The sequence below is a fragment of the Amborella trichopoda genome, chromosome 1, assembly GCF_054954075.1.
Source record: "Amborella trichopoda isolate Santa Cruz 75 chromosome 1, AtrichopodaSantaCruz75HAP2 v2.0, whole genome shotgun sequence".
Taxonomy (NCBI): Eukaryota; Viridiplantae; Streptophyta; class Magnoliopsida; order Amborellales; family Amborellaceae; genus Amborella; species Amborella trichopoda.
This window is the reverse complement of record NC_142336.1, coordinates 11700824-11717446: the sequence shown is the minus strand read 5'-3', so window position 1 is coordinate 11717446 and position 16623 is coordinate 11700824. Positions and strand designations below refer to the sequence as shown.

The 16623-nt window shown below is 37.2% G+C and overlaps 1 protein-coding gene across 4 annotated transcripts in view; it reads right to left on the bottom strand.

Annotated features, from left to right (window-relative positions):
• Positions 1–5563: 5563 nt before the first annotated feature.
• Positions 5564–16623, bottom strand: part of LOC18444601 (rho GTPase-activating protein 7) — a 32510-nt gene continuing 21450 nt past the window's right edge. For 2 of the 4 annotated variants that reach the window (XM_088861157.1, XM_088861161.1), the window contains exons 14-22: positions 10582–10893; positions 9270–9337; positions 8835–8895; positions 8622–8705; positions 8165–8278; positions 7885–8054; positions 7037–7106; positions 6244–6444; positions 5564–5996 (exon numbers count right to left, since the gene is read on the bottom strand). In XM_088861157.1, the coding sequence (XP_088717283.1) occupies positions 5814–5996; positions 6244–6444; positions 7037–7106; positions 7885–8054; positions 8165–8278; positions 8622–8705; positions 8835–8895; positions 9270–9337; positions 10582–10893 (1263 nt within the window). In that variant the 3' untranslated portion in view covers positions 5564–5813. The remainder of the gene's footprint in view (positions 5997–6243; positions 6445–7036; positions 7107–7884; positions 8055–8164; positions 8279–8621; positions 8706–8834; positions 8896–9269; positions 9338–10581; positions 10894–16623) is intronic. The other 2 variants (XM_020673779.2, XM_006854767.4) reach the window with 1 other exon arrangement.

The following is a 16623-nucleotide window of genomic DNA, read 5'->3' as shown; positions in this document are numbered from 1 at the left end:
TTTTCCAATAAATCTCAGTTGTCATAGACTTCATCCATGGACGCATAGGATCAATTTAAACCCAAGCTGAACACCTTTGGTTCAGTCTTACCGATCTCAACCTTGTAGCCTATTTTGATTTTACATGGCATTCGGGTCACTCCTAGGTGGTATATTAAAGGAAATTGTTTCATGCAGGCTGGACCGCATTTCTACAATATGCAGCCCAGAGGTATAAAGTATTCATTTTAAAGATGGATGCAAATAGTGGTCCATCTAAAAACAATTGTAATTAACGGTCCAAATGTTTTTAAATATAATTATTATTTCTAGTTTTCAATTTTTTCTTTCTTTTCATATTCATGATCTCAAAGATATTCCATTGTTTTTCCTTGAACTTATATCAATAGGATATAAATACAAGGGCAAGCTTTCTATGCTTCTCCTACAGCATAGAAGTTCTATCCTCCTTCTTATCCAACCCTCCATTTTGAATGGAAGGCTAAGATTGCCCCGATCACAATGTCAGGTCTTTACACTATTTTGTTTTAATTTTTTTTAATAAACTATTTTGACACCAAATTTTGGACATCTATTTCTCTATTAAACTCGCACTAGCGAAAAATACAAAAAAATATATTTTCAATAAAATAAAATGATTAAAATACCTTTAAAAGTTTCAAAAGGTATTTTGGTCATTATATTTTATCGAAAAATTAATTTTAATATTTTTTATAGGTGAGCCTCAATGAGAAGATGGCTCGTACCAAATTTCATATTCATAGAATTTGTATAAAAAAAAAGCTAAAAATAAAATACTTAGAGATGTCGGATCAAAGATCAAACGATCAGTGACTCTCTTGATCAAAATTGGACGACTGGATGGTTGGGGGAGGATAGAACTTAAATGCAATAGGGGAAGCAAAGGCGCAAAAGGAACTCATGTCAATAGGATATTAATTTTAAGGGTGCAGTTTGTATAGAGCCTAGGCTCTAAGCAATCAAATTAGAGCCTACCTTCAAATAGTATCGAGAAATGTGATTTCATTATTGAAAATCTTTGTGATAGCTTTAAAATATATTTTCATATTTATTTATAAAGTTGAAAGCTTTAAAAATAGTATATATCAACAGATCTATAAAAATCTTAAAAATTAACAGTCTAAAAATGAATTACAAAATACACTATTTTCAAAACTTGAAATTTATTTTTTTCTCGTGTCCATGCATCTTGATATCAAGATGATCAATTTGAAGATATGTGGGCATCAAAACAACCTCTTTCAGTGAACTTTTTGAGGTAGGCTCAAATTTGATTGTTTAGAGCCTGGGCTCTATACAAACTTTTCCCTAATTTTAATAGAAACAGTTTGAAAAGTTGCTGTGGCTCATCGCCATTGATTCTCCAGCATTTTATCGATGATTGGCGTACCCAATACTGAGTCGCTGACTTGTGCCATTGAGCTATTGAGTCAATGTTGCAATGGGTCTAGTGATTCTTCCCTTTTTTTCGATACTTACTCTTCCTTTATCTGGTGTCTCTTCTCCTTTTGCTCTCAGATTTGTGCTTTCTTCAACATATATACTTTTTTTTCATCTCAGATCTGACGTTTTTATCTAAGATCGAAGCCTGCTTTGCACCAGTACTCATGTTTGTGTTTCAGATCTGAGCCCGCTTTGCTTTGATGGGTTGTCTGAGCTGGAATCCTTCACTTCCTTTTCTTAGGCCCCTTGCTCCTTACTTACCCCCAAAAAAAAAAAAAAAAAAGAAAAAAAAAGGGCCCCTTGCTCCTTCATTTTGACCTTTCACTTATATTTTCCCCCTTTTCTTTCTCCCTCTCTCATGTTTCTCTTTGGACCGATCTTTTGTTCCTACTTTTTGTCGCTGGTTGAGCCCTGCCCTTTCTTTCTTGGGATGGATGTATTTGAGAGTGCTTCATGGGAAAGTATTTGAGGTCTTAGATAGTGAATGGAGTTGGATCCTTTGAAGATAAAGTTTGTTTTAGGTCTGGAAGAAGTTCAATTCATTTCTGGGAGTACAACTTATTTCTCTTATTGTATTATACTTTTAGAGCTTGGTTCCTTTTAATTAAATGTAATTAACTGTTAACAATCAAACACAAAAACTAGCAACAATTAATTTAATCAATCCAATAAGTAAACAATTAATTTAGTCAATCCAATAAGTAAATGGTGTCATCTGCAATCCAATCCTCCCATGTTAACTCAATATCATAAATCAACCTGTCTTCAAATATTCCTAACCATAACACTATTTCCCAAATCATGGGCATGCAACCAGCTCTTTCTCCGACCTTTCTTACCCATCTATCATCTCTACTAGCAAAACCTTCCCCCACCTGCAAGCTCTCAACCTTCTACCATCTTCCAAGCCCTGGTGGATTCACAAATCAACCAAGTACAATACCTGCCTATTCAATAGCCCCAGCGCCTACCAGGCAATCAACTTTTGCAGAGCTCCACCACTGAACTCATTGGTTCTTGAACTCCTTTGCAGTACTCCAACCTACTATACAACCAATCACTTTAGCCTAGCTACCTCTTTTCCTTACCACCCAAATCTCAAAGTCGGTTTTGCTCCAACCGTTATCACTACAGCCCCATTTGTTGCCAGTTTTACAGAGACCATAATTGACCTAACTTGCGACGCTAGAGGAGAAGAACAGACCCACCTCTAGCCCTTTACATTAAGGAGGTTCTTAATGATGAGGAATCAACGGCCATGGGTCTCATCTTATTTGACTTTCCATCCCTCAAGGACTGCCCAAATAGTATGAATGCTGCTATGGCCTAAATTCTGGATGGAAAGACACTTATAAGGCATTAACAATTATCATCATTTACTAGCAGGAGATGTTTCATCACATACTACTAGAATAATGCACCCCATCTAGCTACCATGACAGTGCTTACACTATAAAACCAAATTATGATAGCCCAATGTTGCCTACATCAACTAGTGGACCAAACACTACACTTGTGTCTAAGGTGTCCAAGTGAATGACCTTGCCAGACTAGTATGACTCTGTGGTGGGTTCATTTTGAAAACTGTCATAGTCTAGGGTATTATTTTTCTCAGTTTGCTGATGAAGAGGGCCTTCTATGAGAGATGGTCCTTTATAAGAATTGGCTATCATGAGGCTTTAGGATACTAAGAAGCTGGTGAAAACATCATTGAAGCCTAAGAATCCCTCATCTACTGATGTAGTGGATTAATATTACCAAAGCTCGTTGTTTTTTTTTTTTTGGGTAATTTAGTGGGGATGATGAGGCCCTATCCGTTTTTTAAATCGTTAGTGGTTTTTTAATGTGTTAGGTGAGATTGGAAGTCTAGACATTAGCTGAGGCACAAATGGTGCCACCACCACGACCCCAACCCATTCTCACATTACCAAAGCTCTTACACAACAATCGCAACAAATAAAGTTGGTAGCCTTGCAGCACATGCCTTATGCTGGATCTTGGCAGTCAGATTTGGGTGACAATGCTCAAATCCGATAGAAGTTTACCCCCCTAGGAAGTGTACCCCCATCAAGCTGCCGATGGAACAAGTCCACAAGCTCCTCATCTGCAAGAAGTTGGATACTTTCCGCAATAAAGTTCCTTTTCCTAACTTTGAGGTCAAGGATAAGAGCAAGTGGTGCCACTGGCATCACAAAGCGTGCCAATGATACAAACAATTTATTGTGAATTTGCTATGTTGTCCAAACTCTCATCTATCAAGGGACCACCACCATGACATGGATGATAAGAAATTATTCTGAATTCCAAGTACAAGTTTTGGATCTTCGACAATCTCCTACTGAAGCATAATCCTTCTGCTGTTCAGCAAAAGGTGGCTATTGTTAAGTTAGAAATTCCAAATCTTTGATAACCCCGGAAGTCATCAAGACCATTCCTATGATGGAACCATCCTACAACAAGAAGATCCTTCTTCTCTGATCGTCTCTGATTCTCTAGATGTCCTACCTCCGAATCCTTTTGTCCAGGAGCTCATCAAAATTGTGTGGTCTATTCATAACATAATATGGGAATATGATTCCTCAGATCTAGGAAAAATAAACTGATGAAGAGGAACTCCAACCTGAGTCCAAGCTTGAAGTTGCCATCATCTGAATTGCCTGGAAGTAACCCGAGGAAGATTTCAACTCTCCAATTTCCATATTGAAAGAGGAAGATGGTTTCAGCACAGGTCCTTCTCAAGGAGTCATCTCACATATGAAAACTTTGCCATTGTAATCTTTGAAGACTCTGTTAACTCGCTTAGAAGAAATGACTGCATCTTCAAGCTGAACATGCCCATGGCAATATCCTGGAAAGGAGAATTCACTGGTCAGTACCGAAGAATGGCGCCTCCCTCAGCTACTTAAACCTGCCCAAGATTTACCTATTTCCTCTTACTCCACGTCACGCTCATCTATATATGACTTGCCTGACCTCTTAGGCAAGATCCAGGCTTCCCTGTATGTCTTCAAATTGTTCGCCAGCTCGATGCACCGGTCGCAGATCAAGAGGTGCTTCATTTACTGTGACAGATCCGTTTGCTGCCTTATTAGATAAAAAATTAACAAATACTAAATTTTTGGTTTGTTTCCCATAAAAAAAAACACAAATTTTTGGATTGCCAAATCATTGCTGTTGCCATAAACAACTGAACTACTAAATTTAAAAAACTTTAAAGAGAGCAAGCTTATAAAAGTAATTCAATACATCCATGTTAAAAGGTAATCAAGCCAATATTAACTAAAGGGTGTGGTTTGTATAAAGCCTGGGCTCTAAACAATCAAATTAGAGTCTACCTAAGAAGGGTGAGAAATGTGGTTTCAATACAGAAAATCTTTGTGAAAGCTTTAAAATATATTTTTATATTTATTTATAAAGTGTAAAACTTCAAAAGTAGTTTAGATCGATAGATCTCTAAAAACTTGAAAATTTTGAAAATTGACGGTCCAAAAATACGCTACAAAATACACTATTTTGTAAACTTGAAATCTCTTTTTTTCTAATATACATGCATCTTGATGTCAAGATGATTTGAAGATATTTTGACATCAAAACAACCTCTTCAAGTGAAATTCTTGAGGTAGGCTCAAATTTGATTGTTTAGAGCCTCAGCTCTATATAAACTTCTCTTTTCTAAAACCCAAGTCTAACCTGTCTAAATCCCAAAACTAAAAAAAGTACCAAGTTGAAAAGCTTGGATTTTGGATTTCGAGTGAAAGCTTTTTATATCGAGCGGTTACTTTTAATCTCTCCTTTGTAAGAAATTAATTCATGAACATTATTCCCGAACTAACAAACTTCTCAGCGAATATGGAAAATTAATTCATCAGTATTAGTTTGGAACTAACGAGTTTCTCACGAAATATGGAAAAGGAATCGTGAAAATGCGAGTGTTTTCTTTACAGGAATAAAGTATCCATCATTCCAAAGAAGAAACTAAGACAATTTTCTGCCTAACCTGAATTATGGGTCGACAATAACCGAATTTTCACCAGAATCCAACAAATCAGACAATGGTCTTCACTAACAAAATCACAGCTACACAATAATGCAGCAAGTATGGCCCAAAGAGAGAATCAATCATTTGGTACATCCGTTTACAAGAAACAACATTTCTTACACTAAAATCTCAAACTAAAGGAGAAGTAATCATCGACTGCATGAAAGCAGACTCACATGATCAAAAGAAATGAGAATGAATTACAAGCTATAAAAGGAACATCATGTATATACAGTAAGAACTTTTGCAGTTTCTCAAACTGCGGCTAGTCAATCAGGGAACACTTTGTACACAGACTCCATTTCTCTCACTAGGGGCTTGTCCATGGAGGGGAACTTTTATATTCAAAGCCTTGCGAAGATGGCCCATAGCCAAGGTCAAGATTGTGAAGCTGTTCCATGAGCTGTGTACGCCTTTCTTTGAAGAAATCAAGCCTTGATGTCAATTCCACCAAGGCAGATGATGCCATTGGCTGCCGATGAAACCCAGTATCCTATTTTGAATCAACAATTTTCACATTGTGAGAATCACTTCAATTTGTGTGTGGGTGCGAGAGAGAGAGAGAGAGAGAGAGAGAATAGTATCAAGCCCATAGTTCATTTGTTGAGGCAGTTCAATCCTCAACCTTAAAGTTTCAAGCCCATAGTTCATTTCTTGAGGGAGTTCAATTTGCAGCCTATAGGTTGATGATTCAAACCCAGCTAATGTACCCATGGGGTGGAAGAGAGAGAAAGACTTACTGCTTCCATCTCTCTAGAGGTGCTTTGCATGGTGGAATCAACAGCACAGAGGTCATCTGCTGAAACACTTGTAGACGCCTCAGTGCTTTTCGAGTCCATTGGGCTCAACTCAGGGTGTGGTTTCCATGACAGCTGTCTGCTACTACGAACAGATGACACTTGTGGCTTTACATTTCGCCAATCACTTCCCAACGAGTTCTCCTGTATTCCAATAACAAACCATTTCAGCATTGGTATGCATGCTCACACACACTCAGAGAGAGAGAGAGAGCTTTATCAAATGCCAACAGGCCCTCAAATCAATAGGTCAATAATAGAGGAAGATGTTCATGATATTCTTTGTAGACTTAATGCGAACCCCCTCCCCCCCGCCCCCCCAAAAAAAAAAAGACCAGAAAAACCTTTCCCTTTCCTCCCTTTCTCCCTCCCTGCGTCTCTCTCTCTCTCTCTCTCTCTCTCTCCAAGGTATAACAAGCATAGATACCCCTCTGCTGTTAAAGAGCATAAAATCCCATTCAACACTGGCTGGTGGGGCTTGTGCAACTTAATACACATTTCATCCAATCAATGAAAAGTTTCGAACCCAGTACAATGAAGAGTTCTCTATAATGGATGCTCCTCATACATCAGTGAACACTTGACAAGAGCGACCGCATCCTCAGTAATGCATGGTGAAAAGATATTGACCTTTTGTGTCACAAGAAGCTTGGTATTGATGCCGAAATTGCAGAATTTCATATTTGCTTGCCATAGAAGCAGTCAAAACACAACTAGGTCGTGGAAAGAGTATTACCTCATTTCGAAGATTTCGTTCATTATTACAAAAAGCAAGTGTGGAGTCAAAATCTCGATGTAGAACCCTCCTACAACAATAAATTTGACATAAGGGATCAAACAATACTTATTACAAAAGATGAGCATAATAAGGAAATGCAACAAATCAAGACAAGAATCAGCAATAGTAGATATAAGAAGGCTTGAAATATTTTAGTTTCACAATGTTTTCTCAATTGACAAAGAAGGCTTAAACTGGTAGAATGCCATCAACAATCAATGAATAGATGAAATGTTATTGAGAGAATGAGTTCGACTCAGAAAACTGTATATTAAAATTAGTTATGCAGTTGAAAGTAAAAAATCAATGGTATAGACAATAAAAAAAAAAATGGAGCACAAACCAGTAAATAAAATATTCAACTAATAGAAAATCTCAATTACTAATGTGTTTCATTTTTTTGGTAAATCAATGGCATAGACAACAATAAAATAAATGAAACACAAACCAATAAATAAAATATTCAACTAATACAAAATCTCAACTACTAATGTGTTTCATTTTTTGATAATTAATTGATCAGAGTTAAACCTCTGCTTAATCAACCAAAAATGACTCAATGAAAAAAAATGCTGGTACTGCTACAAATTAAGTATTCACAAAGCCAGGTTCAGGAAAAATCCGTCATGCATATTTGTAAGCATGTGCTTGCTCTTTGACACATGCAATCATGGAGGCATGGGCACGCGCATGCACATGCACATGCACATGAATTGATTAACATGGGCATGCACATGCACATGAATTGACTAGGAGAAACTATCAATTCCAATAACAGGAAAGTTCGATAGCAACTAAGATCATACTGTTCTGGTTGAAGATTGTGACCACGCTGATAACGATCGCACGCATCAGACAATGACCCCAAGTGGTGTTGACGCTGTCTATTGAGTTGTGAATGGAGCTCAGCAACTTTTTGCTTCAACCGTGCAACATCTGCTTCCGCCAGAGCAATTTCCTCAAGCTCTGCCCTAGTCTTAATAGGTAAAAGAAGTGGAAATTGTTGGAAACAGCATGTTTTGAACAAGACAAATCTAGAACACCTCTGGAAAATACCAAGAATATCTCTAAAACCGAGCATCAAACCTTGGAATCCATACTACGGGAGCCACAAAACTGCCCTGAAGACATGCTCAATCCAACCTCCAGTGCAGCACGAAGATCTCTTTCAGCTTGCAATTGCTCTTGGAGTCTCGAAACCTGGAACAAACAACAGATTTCAGAAGCAGTACAAACTCAGATTAAAAAAAAGTGACTGGAATTTGACGTTTCCAAAAGTATGTGCTAAATAACATTTTCTAAGTATGAACATTAAGCCAGCAGAAGAATGATTTCCCTTCCACCAAAAAAAATAAAAAAAAGGGAAAAAAGTTCAACCAGCATTAAAGAAAAAGATTAATTCCTTCAACTAGCCATAATTGTTTTGAAACAATCCCCGATTTCTTTATAAGAGCTTCCAACTAGTCTTCATATGTCAAATCTTACTGATTAACAATAAAATCATTACAAAAAACAATTCATGAGAGGATGGAAGTATTCTTACATCTTGTTCAAGTGCCAAGCGTCGTTCATGCAAAGCTTGCTTTCGTCTCTCTAAACTTGCTTGCAAAATAGCATTTCCCTTAGCCTGCAAAAAGACATTACACAGTAATCAACAAATTAATTGACGATAAAAATTTTGAAAGGTAACATTACACAGAAATATGAATCTTTTCTATGTAAATGCAAAGAGCTTGATTATGATATTGAATCTTACCTCCTTTGCGATTCTGTTACGCAATTCATTTTTAGTGATTTCAAGCCTCTGGATTAGAAGCCTATAATGGCCAGTAATAAAGTCAGTCTACAGATAACATCTAATCAAGAGCTTAGCCAACAAGTAAAGAATCATCTATTAAATTCCTTCAGTGCATAAATCAAGTGTCAGAACTATAAGTGGGTTCTATCCCTAGCCCAGCAGTATGGAACTATTCTTAACCACAGGCTATGGGCTCCAAAGGCCTCTCTCCAACCAAATAGAAAAGAGTCAAATTCCAGGTGAAGTCTTCCCAAGACACCACAAGCCATAGTGAAGTTTACACAATTTATACAAATGATATAATAAAGCATAAAGGGAAAAGATGCCGAAATAGGGTGAAGCCCAAGATGATGAATTGATGATGTTTGTGCCTGAAATAGAGGGAGAACTTACTCCTCTTCCCCAGAAGAATCTACTGATTCTATGGATAGATTCTTCCTGGCCTGCAAAAACAATAATAACTACTAATAAATAATAATAAATTTGAGCCCATAAATATGCATATTGTCCATCAATGTGAACCAGCCAAATCAGTGTTTTAAAATGCAGCCGCATCGCCGCATATGCGGGATGCACTCGCATCCGCATCAAAAATAGGTGCATATGCGTTTTTGACAGATGCGGCCACATATGCGCCGCATCAGGCCGCATCGTAGCTGCATCCCGCATAGGCTGCATCGCACCGCATCTCAATGCTACAGTGTCCACCAAATTTTTTTCTGTTTTGCCCCTCTGGGAGGGGCAAAATGGTCTTTTTGACCATCCAAATATTAGAGAAACTGTTTGGGGAGGGGTTATTAGGGGCCCTAAATGAAGATTTTCAGCCACTTTTGTGGCTTTTTTTGCATCAAATCGAGGAAAAAAAAATTTCGGCAGAATTTTTTTTTTCATCGAAATCTTCAATTTGGCGGTTGTTTGATACTTGGATGTTCATTGGATGCCTTTGATTGTTCATTTGAAGATGTTAGGGTGAATTTGTGACAAACAATTGGGGGTTTCAGACGTCGTAAAGAAATTGAGCAATACTTCACAGAGTCGTTAAATTTTTTTTCCTTCTTGTATAATATTACCATTATACATATTTTTGGGACAACGTCTTCTTCCCAATCTTCTTGTAATAAGGATCCGGCTTGAAAATATGCTAAACTAAAAAATCCCAAAGATAGAAATTGTGTGATGTGTTTGCTCTGTGGAAATACTTTATGGGTGGATAACTAGATACAAAATCTCTGACAACTAATACTGTTGAAGTTCATCGTTAAACTAAAATACCTACTATCACATATATCACCTTCATATTTTTTTCTATGCATTAACTTATTTTTTAAAATTTTTTAGAATTTTTTTACATTTATTGACCTCATCATCGCGATGCACCCGCATCCAGCCGCATCGGCCCCCCACCGCATCAGGGCCGCATCCCGCATTTTAAAACACTGAGCCAAATTGGCAAAAACTAAATGCATAAATAAATCTACAGGAACAGTAAAATCTAGCATGTTACAATTACTACATTTGAGTTGATCAACGACACGCAAAGCAATGAAAGAGAAGGGGGGGGGGGGGGGGGGACCAATAGGGAACCCCATAATATTATCTATTGTAATCATAGTAGTATCACTTGCCCTGAGATATTAAAAACCTCTAGAACTTTTCCAAGGAGGTCATATAACCAATAGTAACAGAGAAAGATCAAACTACTCACGCCACTGCGACCCCAAAAGGGGCGCTTGGTATTTGGTGTGGATCCATTTACTTTGCTGACATTCTTTTCTGCACATAATTCAGACCCAAGGTCACCAAGTCTTGAATTCACTGTAGCCAGAGTATCACCAGTGGACTCATCAGAGTCACAAACAGATAAAGCTGTAGAGGCATATTTGTCAAACTGTGCATTGCCATTGCTTTGCTTAGCTACACCATGCCGGTTCAGTGACTCCAACAATGGCTTCTGATTTGAAGCAGACATGAGAACCTCTTTAGGGGAGTCCACATCTGTATCTGCACCTTCAAAAACCTGCATCCCAAATAGCATAATGATGCGTAAATGTAACATCTATTGAGCTTGTGAACCAAAGAAAAAAACTGCAAAAGAACACGTGTTCGATGTGTTCCATAGAAAATATACAATTATTTCATGATGATAAATAGAAATAGGCTGACCATTGCAGCATAAAAAGACAAGCCACAAGGCAACCAATGAATGCATGCAAACTAATCTCCGAGAGCGAAAGTACCCAGTACAGTTCAATAGAACAAGGACTGGTATCACTAGTGCCAATAAGTGTTAAAGGGATTTTCTACAAGGAGAAGGGATTTTCTACAAGGAGACACCAACAGACAATATCCGACATCGTCATCAACCGACCCTTATCCCAACTATTTGGGATCGGCTACACGAATTATGCTTTGCCATTTTACTCTATCAAGGGCCATATCTGCAGTTAGACTATAAGTCATCGTATCTTTTCTCATTACTTCCACCTATATCTTTGGGAGCTTCCCCTTTCCCTTTTAGAGCTTTCCACTTGAATCAAATTATCCCTCCTAACCAGTGTTGTTCTATGTCGACTCTGCACATGACCAGATCACCTAAGTCTACTTGTCCTCATGTTATCTCCCATTGGAGCTGCCCCTAAGTTACCTCGAATGTATTCATTTTGAAATCTATCATTGTCTTGCCATAGATCCAACAAAATGCGGGTAAATTCATAGAGGATACTGCTTCTAAAGAAGTCGGTTCTCTGGCATCGATATCTAAGACAAACCCCAAAAGGCAGGTTGCCAATGAATTCCTCCCATTTTTTCCTTTATTCAGTGTTTAAGTTTGAGGAAGACGAGAAAAAAGAACATTCAAACATAATGATTTGGAAAAAACATGGATGTATATCTCATTGTTTACATCATGGGGCAATGTGCCCTCTATATATACATGCAGATATGGGGGTTACAATACAGGTAAGCATGCACATAGATACAGCAATTAAGGAGTCCAAATAGAGTAGGATATACAAAGGACCTTAGTTAACTTTAGTACAAATTGAGTTTTCAAGAATGTGAGGATCTATGTTATATGGATTCTTCAACAAGCGTCCCATACCAATGTTGGAGATGTATGGACATGTGTATTTGTACAGATTCTTCTTAGATTCACAGCTGGATTCGGTGATTTCGGGAAATGGGAGGTTCTGGCACACCATTACACTGAAGACGCAATGGCATGGTGGCAAAAAACAAGGTACTAGTACCCCTAGGCTGCAAGCACTAGCATTTCGACTTCTCGCTCAACCTTGCTTATTGTCTTGCTGCAAAAGGAAGTTGAGTACTTTTTCTAATATTAACTCCACGTTGGTACTCCACTTCCTTTTGCAACAAGATTTCAGGGTTTGGTTTGTGTGCACTTTAACCTTACCAATTTTCAAGAAAAGAAGAAGAGTAAAAAGTGGGCCTTCAAGATATTAAGATGCACTTGGAGATGAGTTACAGGTGGATGCACCTATTTGTGCAAACAGTCTCCATAACATTAGATGACCCAGATTTGGATCCACTTGTGTTTGAGGAGATCACTGAAGAAGATTCATAGATCAAAAAATTTATAGTGTACAATTTAGTCATGTAAAATTTGGAAATCCATATGGGTTCTAATTGGTGTTGAAGCAGAATTTTTTTTTTTTTACACTTAGAATTGTGGTGTCATGTTTTGTATTGACACTTGTCTTCTATGATATCGTGAATGGAATATTATAAAAAAATTTGCTAGTATTTGTGTCTATCATGATAGTTTACACACACACACACAGATATAGTTATGTCGCTGAAACCTACTTTGTGGGGCTCAAAGAATCCGACACCCCGTACCTGTGTCCTAGACCAACATGTGTACCCAAATCCATGCAGCATAGGTGAGGATTCTTGGTCAATGTGCCTTATCATCACATGCTCTATTATAGGAGGTTTCCTTAATTAGAGCATGGGCCATGAGGTTTTTTTAGTAGCAGTGTGGAGCCACAATAGTCATATGCTCCCCCTCAAGCTGAGCATAGATATCATAGAGATGCCTAGCTTGCCCAACGTGGCTTTAGTCGAAACATTCTCAAAAAATGTGTCCTTAGTCAAACTCAATTAGAAGCCTTGGTAAGTATGTATGCGGATTGATTATCAGAGGAAACACATCGAGTACATATTACTTTCGAAGCAACGTTTTCTCTTGTGAAGTGATAGTCAACCTCAATATTCTTGGTTCTTACATGAAATATTCAGTTTGAAACAATGAAGATTGCTGCTTTATTATCACAATGTAAAGGAATAGGAATTGACGCATTAAAACCATCTCTTAAAGAAGAGAACAAAGTCAAATTATTTCATATGTAGCACTTTCCATTGCTCGATCTCGGCTCCTACTAAAGAGCGGGCTACAAGACTCTGTTTCACTCAGGTGACTAAATTACCACGCTTGTCATGAAGTACCCACTGATAGATAGTCGTTCAAGAGAGCAGTCCGCCAGAACTGTATCACAAAAACATTTTATATCAAGGTAACTGTGACTGGTTTAAAGTAGTCGTTTCCAGAGAGTTGGTTTTAGATATCATAAAATACAATAAACAATCTCTAAGTGATGGGAGCATGGTGTGTGCATAAACTGACTTGCCACGCTTAGGGCATATCTGCATCTCACCATGACAAACAAATAGATAAGTCTACCAACCAATCTCTTATTGCAACCGGGTTACTCAGAGGCTCTCACTGTTGATCAAACAATTTGTGATTAACCTGTAAGAGAGATTCAGCCGTCTTGGCTCCAAGCATTTCTGTGTCATTCAGGAGATCAAGAGTATACTTCTTTTGAGACAGAAAAATTCCTTCTTAGATCTTGCCTCCCTCCTCTATTCCAAGAAGGTATTTCAATGGACCAAGATCCTTTGATGTCAAAAACACTCCACAATAAATCCCTAACTTTTTAGTTTTGTAATTATTATTTCATGTGAGACAATAGCATCCACGTACACTATTACTATCATGTAGAACAAAATCTCTTTTAACAAATACGGAGTCATCAGAAACGGCCCTCTGAAACTCAATCTAGCACATTTCCATAATGAGTTTTTGAACCAAGATAAAGGTGACTGTTTCAATCTATTTATAGCTTTCTTCCATTTCTCCTCCAAGGACAAATCCCCAGTGGTAATGTCATACACCCCTCTTGCAGATCTCCATGGTGAAAGGCATTCTTCACATCTAATTGGTGGAGTGGCCACTTTATGTTAGCTGCCATAGATAAAAGTACCACATTGATTTAAGTTTTGCTACAGAACCAAAGTCTCCTTGTAATGAACCCATATAACAATGTAAAACCTTTAGCCACCAGACGAGACTCGTATCCATCAAACCATCTAGTTCGTGCTTCTGGGTGTGCACCCACCTGCATAATGCCACATGTTATCCTTTTGGCTGATCAATTATATCTCGAGTTCACTACTTCTCTAAGATAATCATTGCCTGTTTTCATGGTAGATAAGCTAGTTCACCAACAACTTTAGTGGAAATAGGAACAGAAGGAATAGAGCAAACACATGCACGAGAAGAGGGTGAAAGTGAAGCATAGTGAACAATCTTCAAATTGGATGAGGAATAAAAGTCCTTTTCTCTTTTTCTACAGAAATAGGAATAGCATGTTGAAGAGGCACAAGACTAGGACGAGAAGGGGTACTTATCAAGTCCATCAGTTGGGGTTGCTCATTTGCATCAGATTTTCCCTTGGTCTTTTCCCAAATATGCACCTTCAATTGCTTCTCAATAGATTCCACATGTTCCTTGGTTGGATTACTGGAACCATCTGTAATCACTAGAAGAGGAATAGAACTGTCGGGTGGAACAGGGGATATTGAATCTCTCAAGGAAGAAAAATTAGGCATGTTCTCAAAGAAGCTAACATATTTTGAGACATACATACTCTTACTCATTGGATAGTACCATTTGTATGCTTCTAGTAGATTGGGGTCTTGAGTCCCAGGAACACACATCTGGTAGATTGGGATCTTACTTTATTTATGGAAAGTCCCAGGGTATTGCACAAACCAGACAACCAAAGGATTTTGGTGGAAGAGAAAACATACGAAGTGCATGGTGGAGAGGTTTTAAAGGGTAAGCATCATGGAGAACAGGTGTAGGCATCCTATTGAGCATATAAGCAACAAAAAGAATGGCTTCATCTCAATATTTCTTAAGAACCTCCCTTCCGATGATGATGGCTCTTACAACTTCTATTCTTCCATTCTGCCAAAGCATTTTTTTTATAAGAACACAATGTTGGAGTTTCAATACTGCGTTGAAGAAAATAATTCTTCAATCTGCAGTGTAGATACTCTCGTGCATTATAAGAACGGGAAAATTTGACATCAGTCTCAAACTTGGTCTGACCATTTTATGAAATGTTTGAACTCTTGAGGGTACTTAATCTCTACTTTACAAAAGATAGATCCAAGTATTATAAGAATAGTCATCGATGAATACGATAAAATAACAATATACTTATATAAAAATATTGGAGTAAGCCCCCAAACAAGGTGGAATGATTTAGAACTTTTATTTTCACTACAAGGAAAGTAGGTTTTGTAATATTTAAGCAAATGACAAGTCTCATATTGTAATTGAGAAAAATTTAGAAGGTGATTGGGAACTAGTACCTGGAATTAGAATTGGAGATTTCCAATACTAATGTCTAAAAGGGGAACAATTGAGTACCTGGTAATGGAAAATACCGTGTTTGGTTAACCGGTCCAGAATTACGGAGATTTTGGAAAACCATGTTTGGTTTAAGCTGAAATTTCATAAATTAGGAGATCTGAAAATTAGCCAATTTTCATAAATAAGATCTGAAAATAAGCCAATTTCAACCATTTATTAACGTTTTTGTTAATGATATGGAAAAGTTTAAGAATGAGATTTCGAAATCATAGCTCATCCATGGTAGATCTAGTGAATTTGACACACTATATCACATAAAAATAAAAAAATTTGGAAGCGGTGAGAGCAAGTCCAAGGATTTCAATTTATTATATTTTTTTCTATACATCAAATTGCGCTAACATCTTTGTGGCTTCTATATTTTTTACTCCTAATCGCGTAAAAAAAATATAGAAAAATAATTTGGCAAAAATATAATGATTAAAATATCCTCACAGATGTTTAAGAGCATACCTTATTATTTCAATTTTTTATTATCTATGCATTGGATTGGGCTAAATTTTTAGGAGTCCATGATTCTCCCCCTCACAAACTTGTAAAAAATGTAAACATTTTTTAAAAAAACCAGAATGACTGAAGCCTAAAACTCCACATTATAGATTACCTAAAACACTATCGATCGCAACTGTCAGATCAAGGATTGGATGGTATAGATTACCTAAAATACTATCAGTCGAAACCGTCAGATCTGGATTGGATGTTATAGGTTACCTAAAATACTGTCAATCGAAACCGTCAGATATGGATTGAATGGTACTTCAATTTTCCTTTTTTAGTTTTGGGTATATCTTGGATGGACATGAAAATTTGGACATCTACAAATTTAAATCCCTCGCACTGATAAAAATATTAAATAAAATTTTTAAAAAACAAAATGACATATTAGCCCTTGAAATTTCAAGGGATAGTTTAGCCATTTTATTACATAAATTATTTTTTGATATTTTTATAAAAACTACCCAAGTAGGTGCACAAACCCTTCAAATTTCATCTCAATCTAAT